The sequence below is a fragment of the Balaenoptera physalus genome (assembly GCF_965194825.1).
Source record: "Balaenoptera physalus genome assembly, chromosome: 7".
Lineage (NCBI taxonomy): Eukaryota > Metazoa > Chordata > Mammalia > Artiodactyla > Balaenopteridae > Balaenoptera > Balaenoptera physalus.
Window position 1 is genome coordinate 107,513,534 of NC_138886.1, and position 16,912 is coordinate 107,530,445.

Genomic DNA, 16,912 nt, shown 5'->3' on the forward strand with positions numbered 1-16,912 from the left:
ACCCGTGTCCCCTGCATTGGAAGGCGGATTCTTAACCACTGGACCACCAGGGAAGTCTCTGTCTGGGTCCTATTCTTAGCTACTGAGAAGAGGTGCCCTGGCGGTGAAGTAGATGATGATAGTCATGAAGATTGGACTTTCACATCGTGATGTCATTGGATCCTCACAACAGCTTGGAGAGGGAACAGGACAGGCTGTATTAGACCCATTTTGCAGATGAACACACTAAAGCCAAGAAAAGCAGAATGACTTATTCAAAGTCCCAGAGCTGAGCTGGCCAGTGAAGCACTGAGGACATACTGAAGGAATAAACTACTGACCCCTCACCAGGAGCCCCCTCATGTTTGGTGACAGTCTTATTATCATTGAATAGAGTTACATGTTGGCTGCATGCGTGCTCCTTGCCCTGAGGGAAGCCTCAGGAAAGCACGGTCTCAGGGCTGGTCCCAGGGCCGGCAGGCTTTTTGGGAAGAAAGGCAACCAAAAACACCCATGTAGCTGATGGGGCCAGCAGTGCCTGCTAAGTGGCAGATGCAAGTGCATCAGGAATGCTGGGCGATCTTGGAGGAGGGAGGGGGCACCGTAGGCTGGGGTGGTGAGCACAGAAGGGGTGTCATTGGTTCTTGCCTGGCCTTTTAGGGTGGGTGGTATTCAGAGAAGTAAAGAGGCGTTGAAGGTGCGTTTTCCAGGAAGGAGAAATGGCCTAAGTAAAGGCCAAAAATGTGAAAAGCCTGCAGCAGAGGGCTGGTGTGGGGGGACGAGGTGACAGCCATGCATGCCCAGCGAAAGGTCCCGCCCCCGTTCCTGAGAAGGAAGACAATAATCCCAAAACCTCTACCAGGTCAGTGCCAGCATCTGAACTTCCCTTATGAAACTTGAGCTCACCCTTCCTTCCCCAACCTCCAAATAGGCAAAAACAAGTTTAAAAAGAAAGAAGAAAGAAAAAAACAAAGTTGTAAGAACCACAGTCTAAGGGCAGCCTGCAGGGGAGACTGAGGACCCAAGGGAGCAGAGGCTTCTTTCCAAGAAAGAGATCCCTTTCCCAGCAGCCAGGGATGATGGCAAGCCCTAAGCACAGCACCTGCTCAGAACAAGCCCCACAGCTGGACTATGCGCCCCCTGCCCCAGATGCCCACAGGGACCCCCCCCCGAGATGCTTGCCATTCTCCTTGGTTCTCCCGCTGGCCCGCTGCCCACCTGGCTCAGGTCCAGTATGCGTGAGTCAGCCAATCAGTTCCAGTGTTGCCAGGACAACCGGGGGCGGGAGTGGGGGCCCTGGGGCGGGCAGGGGTGGGCCCTGCAGGCAGGCTGTCTCCTGCATCTGGCACCTGCACGCAGCTGAAGCTGCACACAGTCGAGAGGAGGATGCTTCTTCCCCCCTTCTCCCTGGAGCCCCCTCCCCCTCTTTCACTCCTCCTAGGACACTTGCTGCTAGAGGCTTAGGCAAATATTTAAAGTGGCAGCTGGGGGGTGAGTAGGGTGGGGGGAACAAACACTTCTGTCTCTCTCTCCTTCTCCGAGCTTCTCGAGCTTCTCGGGGCTCTCAGCTCAGATGCCATGCCATTGTGCAACCTGGAGGCTGAAGGCTCTCTAGCTGGAGAGGGGGTCCTTGTGGGGACACGGGAGCCTGCCAGGGCTGGAGAGTTGGGGACCAGCTCATGACTGAAGGGCAGGGCCAAGGTGCGAGGGGGCCCCAGCAAGGGACAGGAATTGGGGTGAAGTGTTGGAGTTCAAGTACAAGGAGGACAGGGGGTGAGGCCAAGAGAGGAGTGAGGTGTGGGGCTCTGACTTACACTCGCGTGAACGTTTAGAGGTGGAGGCGTTGTAGGGACCACCTGGCCCAGCAAGTGGTGGGAGCCCAAGAGAAAGGATGCAGCCATTAGTCGATGTGGTTTAGTACAACAAAGCAACAGGGATGGCTTTGGGCAAAGAGGCAGGAAAGAGGTAGAGAGGAGAAGAAGATCCAGAAAGTGGTTCACATCTGGGTGAGTAGCATTCTCAGGGCAAATATAGGATCAGAGGATATACAAAGAAGAGTGTCGAGAGGTTAGGGTGCGAGGCAGCACCAAGCAGGTGGGCTGATTCAGGGACGAGGAGATGGGGACCCCATCAGTCACCACCCCCAGCCCTGTGCAAGGCTGTCTGGCACTGTCAGGCATGGAACTGCTATCATAAGCCTCCAGCTTGATCTCTGAAAATTGGTTTGCTATTCACTTGATAGAGAAAACCCCGCAGAATCATGCAAATCCAGAAGTTCAGATCTTCGTGTTCATTTTAGGAATATTTGTGAAACTGCTCAGGCTATCGAGGGTATGCATATCCAAAAAGCCACCAAGTATTTGAATGATGTCACTTTGCAGAAGCAATGTGAGCTGTTCCCTTGTTACAATTGTGGAGCTGGTAGGTGTGCTCAGGCCAAACACACCTTGTTACAATTTTGGGGCTAGACATAGGGTCAGCGGTCCAAAAAGAGTGTGGAATTTTGCTGCACATGCTTAAAAATGCAGAGAGTGATGCTGAACTGAAGGGTTTAGATGTGGATTCTCTGGTCATCAAGCACATGCAGGTGAACAAGCCCCCACGATGCAGCACAGAACTTCACAGAGCTCACAGTCGGATTAACCCCTATAGGACTCCCCCTGCCACATGAAGATGATCCTCCCTAAAAAAAAGGGCAGATTGTTCCTAAACCCGAAGAGGAGGTTGCACAGAAGAGAAAGCTGTCCCAGAAGAAACTGAAGAAGCAAAAACATACGGTCTGGAAATAAATTCAGCATAAAATAAATGCAAATAAAAGTAAAAGCAGGTTAGAAAAAAAAAAAAAAAAAGCCTTCAGCTTACAAACAAGCCTATGACAAAGAAAGAAAAACTGCGTGTTAGTAAGCATTTATAACCAGAGGGGACAGTGTTCAGAATCTGGGCAAGAATGACTGGGGGCATGTCTGAGGTTAGGTACGAAATGTGTGGGAGGAGGTGAGGCAGATACTCGAAGTGAAAATCTGATGCTCTCAGAGAATTGATGAACCATTTATGAACGCCCACTCTGAAGCCAAAGCACCCTGTGCTTTTAGTACTGTCCCTGCGGGTCCACAGGGGCTCCCCTTCCTGGAGCTCAGCCCTATGCTTGGGGGAAAATTCTGTTGGGAAATGTGGTGGACCCATTGGGTCAGACCCTTGGTTGCCTAAGAGGTTCAGCCTGGGAGAAGAACAGGAAAAGCCAAAGGACTGAAGGGGCAGGTGCCAGCAAGAATGGCAGGCATGCCAGCAAGACACCCACGGTGAGAGGTGTAGATTGCCCAAGGGCAGGTTTGCTCACCTTACCCAGCTTTGCTCTTGCTGGGGCCAAGAGGACTCATGTTCCGGCGCCAAGGGCCCTTAGGCACTCTTGCAGCTAGCTTATCGGGGCCTCGGCTCTGGAGGACCAGGAACAAACAGGCTTCAAAGCTGAGGGCTTGGCTGGCAGACAGGGGCTGGGTCTTTCACCTCTGTCCCCTCTCCCTCCTGGCACATATAAGACCCTAGTCACACTTGGAGATGAGGAGGGGAAGGTGTCTACCGTGAGATGGATGTGGGCAGCAAAGAGGTCTTGATGGAGAGCCCGCCGGTGAGTTTGATCGTGTGTGTGTGTGCATGTATGCGGGAGTGTATCTGTGTGTGGTGGGCCCTACCTCCTCCAACCTCTGGGCCTGTTTCCTCATCCAGATTCATTCACTCAACTAACTTAGGACTGTGCTAAATCAAGATAAGGACACCAACCGCTAAGACAGAGACCCTTGGAGAGATAGACTCGTCAGCCACTAATTCCCATATGAGGGGCCGTGAGCCACCACAGGGGTCAGTGGAAAGGGCTGTAGAGAGCACTGGGTAAGGAGCCACTACTCGGGAGATCACAGGAAGCTTCGCAGAGAAAATAACATTTGAGCTGGCTCCAGAGGAACTAGTCAGAGCTCACCAGGTTGAGAAGAAGGAAGGCATTGCAGGAAGAAGGGATAGTATGCATAAAGGCATGGATGGGGGGGTCGGGGCAGGACAGAGAGGGACTGGGCATGGTTAGGATGCCAGAGGTCTGGAGGAAACAGCAGGAGATGAGACTGGTGAAACAGTCTCTCTTGGGTCTCTCCAAGCCAGACCTCACTTCTAAGCATCTATGGGTTTGTTGGAATCCAGGCCCCCTCCTCCAGGAAGCCTTCTCTGATCTCCTCAGCCCTTCTCTGCATGTCCATAGCATTGGTTGTTCAGCCTCGGGAGAGTGTGGGAAGGTGTCCTGGTTGTGCAGGGAGAAGAAAGGGCATCCTCATGACCTCACACCTGTCTCCCTCCCTGCCCCACCACGTCAGGACTACTCAGCAGTCCCTGGGGGCCGGTTCCAAATCCCCTGCTGTCCTGTGAACATCAAACGCCTTCTCATCGTGGTCGTGGTGGTGGTCCTTGTTGTCGTGGTGATTGTAGGGGCCCTGCTCATGGGTCTTCACATGAGCCAGAAACATACTGAGATGGTGAGCAGGCCTGGGATGGGGTGGGCAGTGGGTACAGGTCAGGCCAGACAAAGGCCCTGGGATGGGGTGGGCAGATAGCATAATTGCCCAAGGGGAATGAGGGGAGGAGACAAGTGGCACCTCAGGGAAGGACAGAGGTGGGAACAGGGTGGTAAACCTGGCCCGGGCTTTTTCACCAGGTCCCTGCCCCACGGTGGGATGACCTGTTCCCTCCAGCACCTGGTTCCACTCGGCCTCTCTGAGCTCCCAGGGAAGAAAAAATTGCGTTTGAGTAAAGAGGACTGAGGGTGGGCATGATGAGTGGGGAAAGAGGAATGCCAGGCAGCACTATGCCCTCCCCTAGGTCCTAGAGATGAGCATCGCGGGGCCGGAAGCCCAGCAACGCCTGGCCCTGAGTGAGCGTGTGGGAACTACTGCCACCTTCTCCATTGGCTCCACTGGCATCGTGGCATATGACTACCAGAGGGTGGGTATGCCTGGACCTCTTGACCCCAGGGCTAGACTGTGCGAGACCTATCCAGCTGTGGACTCGTACACGCCCACCTCTCCCCACCCCCCCAGCACTTTTGCCTGAGCCCTAGATTCCAGTATGACTCCCTCCAGTCCCCAACCTAGAGGGAGATGGCCAAGGACCAGGGTTAGGAGCGAGCTAGGCAGCGCCTTCCTGAACCAACTCTGGGGTTCCTGTGCCCAGCTCCTGATTGCCTACAAGCCAGCCCCGGGAACCTGCTGCTATGTCATGAAGATGGCTCCGCAGAGCATCCCGAGTCTTGAGGCTCTCACTAGAAAATTCCAGAACTTCCAGGTGGGTGTGTGGGTAAGAAAGAGTGGGCTGTCTCCCTCCCAGGGCTGCTATGAGGAGCATTGAAGATGATGGTTCTTTGTCACCTGTAAAGCGCTGTTCCTCGTGGACTGCCAGGTGAATGACCTCCCGGGATTCCCCTGCACCAAACCTTTCCTACCCATTTACCATCCCCACCCCACAGCCAAGCTGCTGGCCTCAACTGAGCCCACACACCCCCTGGGGGCTTCTGACTCCAGCACAGCCCCTTCTTTACTCAGAGAGATTGCCTGACACACCTGAGGTACCACAATAAGGGCCGCAGGTGAGGCAGAAACTCAGTTCCCAGCCTCCAAATCAGGTGCTCTTTCCAGGCCGAGTCCTCAGTACCTACCTCTAAGCTGGGCCAGCAGGAGGGCCGTGATGCCGGCTTGGCATCCTCCGGGGACCTGGCCTTCCTGGGCAGCACCGTGAGCACCCTGTGTGGCGAGGTGCCCCTCTACTACATCTAGGACCCATCAGGTGAGCAGGTGTGACCTCCAGGGCACTGGAGCAACAGTGGCCCAGGATGGTCATGTCAGCTGACCAGGAACTGGGGGAACCACGGAGGCGGGGTCACCTACAGAGCTCAGGGGAGGGAAGGTTCACAGACACCGACCCCCCACGTCCCTCTCCCTCACATAATGAACAGTGTTCCTTTGCTTCGCAGGGCCTCAGCAAGCCCCAAAGGGACAGCAAAGCTCCAGGAGCAAAGGGTCTTGTGCAGACAGGCAGGAAGCCGCTCCTGCCAATACCACTGGGACTGGTCCTGGAGAAATGGGAGCTGTGGGGAGAGGTGGGCAGAGGAGAAGCAGCTCCTAGGGCCCAAGAGGGTTCCTACACCAAAGAATAAAGCAGCCTGATTGAAAAACGAAGGGTGTACCTCGTCTATCCTCTCACATGCCTCAGTCCCGCTCTTGGTGGGGGCCAGCCAGGGGAAGGCTAGGGCCTTGGGCGCGCCAAGCGGGCTTTCCCATTCTCCCCCGGTCCCAGGGTGATGAGGCGAGGGGACTGGGGAGCAATCCGCGGGCTTCAGGCGCCCTCCAGTGGCGTCTCCCGAGGGAGGGAGCGAGACGGAGACGGCGAGAGACAGGACAGAACTAGAGGGACAGGGACCGAGATGGGAGAGCGCGAGGGTCCGAGAAAGGCAGACAGCGAGAGCCGCAGGCGGGGAAACACGGCCCAAAATCGGGGGACGGAGCGAGGCGGAGGCGGCACGATTGACCCGACGGTGTGTTCCGCGGCCCGGGAGGGGGCGCCGGGCCGGACACCCCGGGGCCCGGCGCCCCCTCTCCGGCCCCGCCGCCCCGCGCCCCGCGCCTCCCGAGCCCCCTCCCGGCCGGCCGGCTCTACACCCTCCCAGCCTCCGGCTGGCGCGCGTCCCGGCCCGGCCGAGCACGGTCCCGGCCCCGAGGGGGGCCGAGCTCCAGGCGAAAACCCGCCCTCCAGCGAGCTCATTTCCCTAAAGAGGGGGAGAGGGAGGGAGGGAGAGAAGGAAAGAGACGGAAAGAAGGGAAGGGAGAGCGGAGAAGCCGGGCCGGAGAGGGGGCGGGAGACAGGAAGGAGGGAGGGCGAGGAGAGGGAAGGGGAAGAGGTAGGGAGAGCGCGGGGGGAGAGCGGACGGCCGGGAGCGCCCTCCCCTCGCCGCCAGTCCTCCGCTTCCCCTCTCGTCCGCTCCCGCGTCCGGGCGCGACCCGCCGCCGCCGCCGCCGCCGCCGCCGCCGCCGCCGCCGCCGCGCCCGCCGCCGCCGCGCCCGCCAGCATGCCCGGCGTGGCCCGCCCGCCGCTGCCGCTGCTGCTCTGGCTGCTGCTGCTCGCGCGCCCGGGCCGGCAGCTCGACTTGGCCGACTACACCTATGACCTGGGGGAGGAGGACGACGCGGAGCCCCTCAACTACAAAGACCCCTGCAAGGCGGGTAGGCGCCCCCCACCCCACCGGCCGGTCCCGGGGCGCCCGGGCCGGGCGCGGGCGGGCCGGGGCTGGGAGGGAGGCGCGGGCTGCTGAGGGTTCGGGGTTGGGGGAGGACAGTCCGGTGTGGGAAGCCGGGAGCTGCCTGGTTGGCAATGCAGTGGGGAACAAAAGAAAGAGGGAGAGAGGGAGGGGGAAGTTTGGGGGACTTTTAGGGACTGAAGTTTTGCTGCTGTTGGTGGGAGCTGCCGTGGCTGTCTCTGGTCTCTCCCAGAGGATTCCTGCCCGGGTCCCAGGAGAAACCTGCTGCCAAGGAGGCTTTTCCTTCTACTGGAAACTTTTCCGGCCAAACTCCTCTGTGTGTGTGTGTGTGTGTGTGTGTGTGCGTGTGCACTTTTCCCTTCTCCCCCATCCCGGGCTCCAGCACACTGGTGTTTTCCAGCCTGTCTGTCTAGGCTGCCCTCTGGGGCTGCATGTCTGTCCCGCTGGGTTCAGGGAGGCCTGTATCTCCAAGGAGCAGGTCTCCTGAGGCCCCCACCCAGCAAGTGGAAGAAGAAAGTTTTTCAAGGGATCCTCTGAGATCATGCCCACTGGGAATCCCATGTTCCCCACCAGCGGCAGCAGGTTTCTGACCTCGGAGACAGCTGTCAAAGTCAGAGAAGCCAGCCCAGGACAGGGACTTAACTTCTGCCCGTGTGCCAGAGGACCTTACTAAGGCCAAGTGGGGTGGAAAGGGGAAAAACAGAGAACTCAGATACTGTATATCAGTTCTCTCTGTCCCACAGACACTGGAGGCTAATTAGCCCAGGTCAGGGCCCTGGAGTGTGTGTGTGTGTGTGTGTGTGTGTGTGTGTGTGTGTGTGTGTGTGTGTGTGTGTGTGTGTGTGTGTGTGTATGTGTGTTCTTTGTCCACAAAGACCCCATGTAACCCTTTCACTCCTGCTGGGCCCAGAGGGATTCCCCCCCCCCCCCCCGCCCCACAGAGTGACCAGATGGTCATGCACTCCAGCCGTTTGCCTGATCGGATGACCCTGAACAGGCTGCCTGGGACAAGAGAACACACAGGGCATTAGATATCAGAACCTTTCCTCGACTTCCTGCCTCTGACTTCAGACTGTCTCCAAATAGCCAGAGCCAGGGCAGTGGCACAGTGCCTGGAGTTCTAGAAGTGCCTGTGTGGAGCATGAGGTGTTGGGGGGCAGGTTGCTCTGGTCCTGACCCGGGGGACCCCTCTTTGGGTGATGGATCAGAGCAAACTGCAGGAATAAGAGTCCTTCCAGTGCGAGGAGGAGAAGCCAATCCCCCAGCCCTTGCTCCTCCACCCCTGCTGGGCTGTGAGCAAACCAGACATTGGCCTCCATCTTTCTCGCTGGGCTTGGGGTGGACATGAGGCTAAGTGGACAGAGCGTGGGCTTTGGAGGCAGGCAGACCTAGCTCTCAATCCTGGACCCATAACTCATTAGCTGTATTGTCTTGGGAATGGTAATTATCTCTGAACTTTGCTTTTCTCACCTGTAAAATGGAACTGATAATACGATTCTCCGATTCTCCGTAGAGTTGGTGGTAAGGATTAAATGTGAGAACATATATAAAATGCATATGAGAGCTTAACACTCAGTAAGCACTAAATAAATGTTGGTGGCCTACCCGCTGTTTTCTGTGCCTCACGCTCTGACTTCATTTTTTTCTGAGGGAATAGGCTTGGTTTTCAGGAGAAGGGAGTGTCTCCCTAACCCCATCCTTGTGTCACTTATTCATTCAACTGATCTACATTTACTAAATGCCTAAGAGGTGCCAGGCCCTGGCCTTGATGTTGTGGGAGATACAGAGAATTATAAGTCATGCCCCCTGCCCTCAAGGAGCTTACAGTCCAAAAGGGGCACAAGACACACGTGGACATAATCAACTGCACAAACCAAGGAGGGAAAGCCCTAAAGGCTCAAGGAGCCTCTTGCCCCTCTGCAGCCCTGGTGGTGGTGGTGGCAGAGGAACAGTGATCACAGCAAGCTGGGAAGTTTGGGGAGGTCTTCGTGGAGAAGGAGGGCTGGGCAAGGTCTTAAAGAATAGGTAGGAAGCCAATCTGATGTATTTCACTACCAGTTGGAAATTGGAGGGATTTGAGCAGCGGGAGGCTGAGGGCTCTATCCCCAGTCTCAGATTTCATGGAAGGGTGGGGCTAGCTGAGCTGGAACTTCAAACGAGGACTCTGGAGAAAGTTCTCCACCGGGGCTTGGGGCTCGTGGGGAGCTGGGCCAGGCCTGGGGTGGCCAGGAGGGTCTGACAAGGCCAAGATTCAGGGTCAGACCAGGCTTCCCTCCTGGGTGTGACTGGTGCAGCCCTGCCTCCCTCCGACCTGACTCCTAAGACCCCACACGAACACCCTCAGGCCTCAGGTCCCCAGGCTCTTTCCTCTGTTTGTGTTAACCTCTCCTGCCGGCCTTCACCTCTTGCCCCCTCTGAGCCCTGCCCTCCAGATGCGGGAGGTGGCAGTGGCAGGCGTGTCTGGCTTTACTTCCTTTGGATGCACCTGGCTGTGCCTGCTACCTCTACCCGCTTGATGCTCTCCAGCTCTCTCCTCTTCCTCTCCTCCTCCTCGCACGTGGAGGACCAAGAATGAAAGCCCCATTGACTCCCTGGCTCACCTGTGATCGCTCAGGAGAGCGGGGCCTCTTCATTTGAGGTCACCTCTTGCTATTACCATCAGAGTGATGGTTTACTGTTGCAGTAAGGACAAAATTAAGACCCTTGATACCCTGGAGAGGTGCCTGGATATTCTGGGCAAGATCAGAACACTGGGCAGGAAGCCAGGCTGGCTTGTGTGTGCTCAGAGCTGGTTCCACCAAGCCCTCTCCCTCTCTCCCAGGGAGATTGCGAGTCAGCCCTGATTTCTTGTACGTTGGGATGCCAAACCATCAAGGGAATCCTTCCCTAAGATTCCCAGTTCCATTTGGCTGCCCCAGATGACTCAGGACTCTGGGAGGGACCTTAGAGGCAGGAATTGGGACACAGCTGCTCCCATCAGCAGAGAAGCCCACAGGGATTCTCCTGAGCCAGCAAGGACCTTACTTCAGCCTCAGCTGGCAGCTCAGAGGTCTGCTTTGGGGAGGTGAGGTGGGCCAGTAGCTCACCAGTCCTTGTCAGCATCCCCATCCCAGGGGCTTTGTAGCCCAGGTTTGGACTTCAGGGGGCCTCAGAGGAGTAGGTTATCAGCTCCAGAGGTTGAGAAACAATTCATTCTCTTGCCAGACCACATTCCCCCTCCAGACACGCTGAATGAGTCACCCACCCACCTATACCCCTGCTCCATGAGTCACCTTCTCTTTTAGGTGCCCCAAGGGAGCAGGAAAAGTCTTACAATCTCCCTGGGCTCCAGATGGAGGGGGACCGATGGGACTCCCCCAGAAGAAGGAACTCTCAAAAATTCTAGTTTCTCCAGGGATTTTGGGAGAAGATATTGGGGGAGGGGAGGGAGTAGAATGTATCACTCCTCAGGCCACTAAAGCTTACCTCCTAAGGAGAGCTAGGGGAATCGGCTAATCTCTCTCTCTCTCCTCTCCCCTCTCCATTTCTAAAGGTGCCCCTCTCCTTCTGGGGGTGTAGCCTGTGAAATGGGGTATTCACGTGCAGTTCTTTGAGTGTTTGAAAACACTAGGGCTTGCACAGGGAAGTAGTGAAGAGTGTGTTTTTTGCACATTTGTGGGTGTGCCCCTGCTTTATGGGCAAGTCTGTTCAACTGTGCATGTTGGTACTCCTGAGTACATGTAAGTGCGTGTGCAAATGTGCACCTGTGTGTAAACGTACACTGTGATTAAGTACACGCAAACACTCGCAGGAGCTTAAGCGTGTCCTCCCCCAGCAAGAAGCTTGCACCTGTGTAATGGGACATGCGTAGTATGCCTGGTACACATGGCTTTGGGGCTCCACACCAGCCAGGCACCTCTCCCTCCCCCTAAAAGGGGAGGAGACTGCAGTGAGGAGGCCGACCTGAAGGATGCCGTACTTATTCTCTTCTTTCCTCTCCTGCTGGGGGGCGGGTGGGTGTGTGTGTGTGGGGGGGGGGAACTGGCTATGGAGCAGCCATAAGTGCTCCTGGCTGGTTTACAGCCGGAAAACAAAACAAAAACTTTTGATCCCGTGTTGAAAACAACTACTATCCTGACCTTGACCCTGACCCAGGGCTTCCTTCCTGGTAAGGACGGGCATCCTGGACTCTCCAGGATCCAGATTCCCTAGCTTCCCCGGAGGGCATCCCAAATGGACAGGGCTTTCAGGCCCAGGTCCTGGCCATCAGGCTCTCCTGCCCACCCCCATCTCTCCCCTTCCCCCCTCAGTTCCCACGCATTCTTCAGTCATGACATTCCCACCACAGGGCACTGCTGGCAGTGAGCTCCGCGGCTAGGCTAGCCCAGAGCGTGTCCCGCCTTCCGCTCACCCTGCCCTCCACGCCGCCTTGGTCCCGCAGGCCAACACAGTTCTGTGGCCTCTGTACTTGGAATTTAAGGTTCTGCTTCTGAGCACCTGGGGGCTTCACTCAGCCAGGAGGCCAGTGTGGGTGAAAACTCTGTGCCCGTGAAAGTAGAGAGCTGAACCTGAGATTACAGGGCTACTATTGGGGCGATATTAACAGTGGCCACTCCATGGCTTCTTACTGTGCTCCAGGCTTAGTGCTAGATGCTTTATGTACGTGCCTTATTTCATGCAGTAGTCCTGGGAGACAGATTCTTTTATTTGTTCCTTTTTTATATAGGAGAAAATTGAGGTTTAGAAGAGTTCATATGACTTGTCAGTAAGAAGTAGTCAAGCTGCGATTCAAAGACAGGTCTGTCTGACTCCAAAGACCTTGCTGTTTGCAGCTATGTCTGAAGATGAGTCTAAATGTCCAGCCACATGTGTACTTGGTGATGTCTGCGGGTGTGGCTGTGTGAGCCTGGCGCTGCAGTGTCTGTGCAAAGGTGCAAAGTGAGCAGAGGTGTGGGAGCATTCACATGGGACATGAATGCCCGTATGAAGACTGGCACATAGGACCCGCCACCACCTCCGTGGGGTGCACCTCCCATCCCATATCCTTGCTAAGGTCACCCTTGCATGTCAGCTGAGAAGCGCCTTGTATTGCTGTCCCATCAATTGCTGAGCCAAGGCTGCCAAGGGTGATGTTTTCAATAAGAGAATCTTTCCCGTGTGGAGGAAGAACTTCTGGACCACCTACCAGCTGGTGAACTTGGCCAAGGCATTTCCCCTCTCACATCCAAGTGTTTTGATCTCTCAAGTCAGGGAGGTGGGCTTGAATCTAGCCACTAGCTTATCTAAGAGTTTGTAATGGGACACTCCTAGGCAAGTGTATGGGTGGAGCTTGGCTTAATGGGCATGTCCCTGGTGGGCCAGGATTAATTAATTCATCAATATGAATTCATTAATATGAAAGCACTTTGTCAACTGGAAAGCACCACATAAATTTCAACAGACATTTACATAAGGTATCATTATTTCTACTATTACTGGCTTAATGGGCTTGGAACTTGCAGTTGGGTTTGTGTGTGTTGGAGCTTCTGCATGTGTGTTTTAGGACTGTCTGTGATGTGTGTATTTTTTGGTGGATGTGTGTGTCTGAGTGAGTATTTAGAATATGGGTTCTGCAAGATGATGAACTTCAGTGCAGTGAGCGCTGGACTGGGAATCAGGAGGCGTGAGTTATAAATCCAGCCTTTGTAGTGACTAGCAACATGGTCTCAGTTAAATCATTGCCCTTCTGGGCTTCAGTTTCCACATCTGTAAAATGGAAATTTGGCCTAGATAACTGCTAAAGTCACTCCCGCATTCTGCCCATCCAGCTCCAGGTCACATCTATAGAATAGTGTGTGTCTGGGGCACGTGTTTGCAAGCCCAAAGAATATGGACGTGATCCTTCACTTGAACAAACGTTATTGAGTGCCTCCCACCAGAAGGGGTGGTATCGGTGCTGCTTGTGCATGCAGGGTTGTCTCTGTGACTTTTATAGCTCTGTTTTTGGTGGCATGGCTGTGGATGTCACCATGTGTCTGGAGGAACACTGGCCCATGTGTCTGATTCTGTGTTGATGAGTAGGGGTGTGTGTGTGTGTGTGTGTGTGTGTGTTTGTGTGTCTGTCCATCCAGTGGGCCATCTGGGGAGGAGAAACCTGTGTGCAAGGCCTCAAGGTTAAAACAATTTGTGTAACGCTGCCCACCAGGCCTGTGTAGCGCTTGGGATGAGAAGCAGATGTCACTGTGGGTGGAGCTGGGGGGAGGCTGCTCTCTGCTCCACCTCCAGCGCAGCCTCTCACCTCCCCCACAGCAGCCCAGCATGAAGCTTGCATCTGAGCTCCTTCCAAAGCGCTCAGCTCCAGGGCCTCTGTTTCTCAAAAAGCAGATAGACCGCTTAACCCATCCCTCTGGAAACCTCAGCCCCCAGCTCCAGAAATCAGAATGTCCCGTTAGGGGGATTCTTTTCCCCCAGGCCTTCCTTCCTCCAGAGAGGGGACTCTGAGACTCAGAATATGAATCACTTGAGAACTATTAAAGCTTTTCCTCCAAGCCCATCAGGTGTCCTGGCTCCCCTCAATATACGCTCCCCTCAGTGTAATTGAAATGGCATTTGTTGAGTGAATTCCATATGCTCAGCACAAAGCTAAGGTTATGGGCCCCCGAAGTAGACACTCTGTCCTCTCATCCCCTTTCATTTTCTTGGTAGCACCCATCCCTTCCTGGAATTCTCGAGCTCCGTATTTGTTTACTTGTGTTTCTTTGAAGGTCAGTTTCCTGCGAGCAGGGACCTCTTCTGTCTTGCTAATCACTGGAGTAGCGCCGGCCCACAGTAGGTGCTTACTAAGCATTTGCTGAAGAATGATGGAATAAATGACACGACTGTGGCTTTGAGGAGCTAACAGTCTGGTGGGGGTGGGCATCCGCTTTGCTGAGATTCCAGCTGAAAAATGATCATGAGTTTCCCAAGAGATCCTCAAAGCCCCCATGTCCCTTCCCCTTCCTCAGAAGGCACTTGAGGATTACAGTTGCTGGGGCCAGGGGCTGTGCCCACAGGGCTGGGCTTTCAGTGCTGGGTAGGGGGACTGACTCGCCCCGGCTTCTTCTCTCTCCAGCTGCCTTCCTTGGGGACATCGCCCTTGATGAGGAGGACTTGAGGGCCTTCCAGGTGCAGCAGGCTGCGGATCTCAGACAGCGTGCAACCCGCAGGTCTTCCATCAAAGCTGCAGGTACACCCAGTACGGGCTGGCCCCTCTCTGTCTCAGAAATGGGTTCCAGAATTGGAAAAACAAGGAACCTCCCTGTTCCCAGCTAGGCCCTCCCAGGACAGAGGCCATGAGCCTGAACCCAGCATAAGAGCTTGTCTTCCCTTGGGATATCTTTATCCCTTCCCCAGAGTGGTGGCAAGTGTAGACATACCCAGAAGCTAAGCACCCACATTGCTTTTTGCTTACAGTTTACAAAGTACTTTCAAAAACATTGTCTAACTTGACTGTCCCCAATCACCTTCACAGGTAGGTCAGGACAACTCCCACTTTACAGACACAGATCTTCCTCAACTTATGGTGGTGTTACATCCTGATAAACCCATCATAAGTTGAAAATATCTTAAGTCGAAAATGCATTTAATATACCTAACCTACTGAACATCATAGCTCAGCCCAGGCTACCTTAAAGGTGCTCAGAACACTTAACACTAGCCTACTGTTGGGCAAAATCTTCTGCCACAAAGCCCATTTTATAATAAAATGGTGAATCACGTAATTATTGAACACTGTCCTGAAAGCGAAAAACAGAATGGTGGTCTGGGTACAGAATGGTTGTGAGCGTACGGGCTGCTTCCCGTCGTGATGGTGTGGCTGGCGGGGAGCTGCGGCTCGCTGCCGCTGCCCAGCATCTCAAGAGAGGATCACACTGCCTATCACTAGCCCAGGAAATTCAAAATTCGAAGTACGGTTTCTACTGAGTGTGTTATCACTTTCGTACTATCAAAACGTTGCAAGTAGAACCATCGTAAGTCAGAGACCATCTGTACAGAAACTAAGAGTCACAGAGGTAATGTGACTTGCTCAAGGTCCCAAAGCTAGTCAGTGGCAAAACTGGGACAGGAGCCCAAGGCTTCTCATTCCAAATCCCAGGCTCTTCGCTCCACATCACCATCCCTCCTGGCTTCCTCTCCTGCTCCCGCTTTGCAAGCCTCTACGCATCCTTTAAAGCCCATCTCAAGAGCTTCTCTTGTGAAATCTTCCCTGATCATCCCCGAGTCCTGACCATGCCACCATTTGCTGTGATCTTTCCTCTGGGCTTACACTGATAGCATCTCACAAGTCGCACCACACTGCAATGATTTGTTTCTATGTCTCTCTCCCCAGCTGGACTCAAAGCTCTTCAAGGTCAGGGGTGGGTCCAAGTACCGCCCCCCCCCCAAACAAACCTGGCACTTGTGAATGGGTGAGGGAATGGGAGGGTTGAGGGCCTGGGCTGTCTTGGTTCTGTCCAGCCTTCTCACCGCTCTGGAACGTGGTCCTGCTCACAGGTAACCCTCCCATTGCCCAAGTGGGGGATTCTCACCTGGGACCTGTTCTGGGCACACTCTGGTGGTACCAGGCAGTTGTCCTGTCTGGCAGGAGGGAGGATCCTGGCATGGGCAGGCCATGGAGTAAAGGTCAAACTACCCCAGAGAGCAGCTGGCATTGGAGGGTGACCTGGTAGCCTGGTAACTAGCAAGGCTTACTTGACCTTAGTGGGGATTAGTAGACACGGGACAAGAGGAAAGCAGAATGGAGATTTGGATAACTTGGACTTGCCACTAACCCACCATCTGACTTTGCGCAAATCTTGGGCTTTAGTTTCCTCATCTGTCAAATGTAGATAGCGACACTGGCCCAGTCCATCCAGAGAGCTACTGTGTCAAATGAGGACATGTACTTGGGAATACTTAAAGAGGACGTTAAGTTCTGTATGCTCCACAAATATGAAGGTTTATTGGCTGAGACGGGACTGTTTCCTAGTCTCGGGTCCCCTGCAGGTCTGGGGAAACGAGTACACCGCTGTTCTCTTTTTCACTGACAGTCAGTTCTCTCTGTTCATGGTAGTTATGAATAGAGTTGTAGAATAACCTTACAGTTATTCCATAAAGTCACTGTGAACACTGAATTAGCAAATTCTGAGCCATTACTCCTAGGAGAAATACAAGGTTAGTTTCCTGCGAGCCTCTGGTCACATTTTCATCAACTCATTAATACGTAACCCAGTCTTATGTGTGTTTCTATTTAAAGACACCTTAATTAATATAGCATTGATTCATTAATGTTGAACTCATGGCCAAGAGCACTGTAACTCATGCCTGAACAAAGCTTCTCTAACCCAGGTATTTTCTCCATAAGGTACATCCCAGCCCTCTTGCACTTGGGAACACTAGACAGCCCTTCAGCACTACAGGGGGGTAAGGGGAGGGTCATTTTAAACAGCAAACTCACCAAGAAAAAGCACAAAATGCAAAAAATGTTGCACTAAATAATTGTGAAAAAGATATTTACAGTATAAGCTGAAACAAGAAGGCAGCCTGTCGCCTTGTTCAGGCTCAGCTGGGATCATGCCTGTTGGGTGACTTAAATTTTTCACTGCTCTGTGCATGACAGCAAGTGACCATGAAAGAGCTGAGGGTATTGATTTGGGGGTTACAAAGAAA

General features: G+C 54.2%; 2 protein-coding genes across 4 annotated transcripts in view; both read left to right on the forward strand.

Annotated features, from left to right (window-relative positions):
* The first annotated feature begins 3,497 nt into the window (after positions 1–3,497).
* SFTPC (surfactant protein C) lies at positions 3,498–6,191 on the forward strand. Of its 2 annotated transcripts, XM_082470759.1 has the most exons (6): positions 3,498–3,604; positions 4,338–4,496; positions 4,840–4,962; positions 5,191–5,301; positions 5,652–5,799; positions 5,987–6,191. In XM_082470759.1, the coding sequence occupies exons 1-5, from the start codon at positions 3,563–3,565 to the stop codon at positions 5,787–5,789; spliced, it is 573 nt and encodes a 190-aa protein (XP_082326885.1). In that variant the 5' UTR covers positions 3,498–3,562; the 3' UTR covers positions 5,790–5,799; positions 5,987–6,191. The 2 variants fall into 2 exon arrangements, with proteins under 2 accessions (XP_082326885.1, XP_082326884.1); XM_082470758.1 differs by lacking the exon at positions 5,652–5,799.
* Positions 6,192–6,818: 627 nt separating this feature from the next.
* The window catches only part of BMP1 (bone morphogenetic protein 1), a 40,486-nt gene continuing 30,392 nt past the window's right edge, over positions 6,819–16,912 (forward strand). The window contains exons 1-2 of one of the 2 annotated variants that reach the window (XM_082470698.1): positions 6,819–7,232; positions 14,337–14,450. In XM_082470698.1, the coding sequence (XP_082326824.1) occupies positions 7,079–7,232; positions 14,337–14,450 (268 nt within the window). In that variant the 5' untranslated portion in view covers positions 6,819–7,078. The remainder of the gene's footprint in view (positions 7,233–14,336; positions 14,451–16,912) is intronic. The other variant, XM_082470699.1, reaches the window with a different exon arrangement.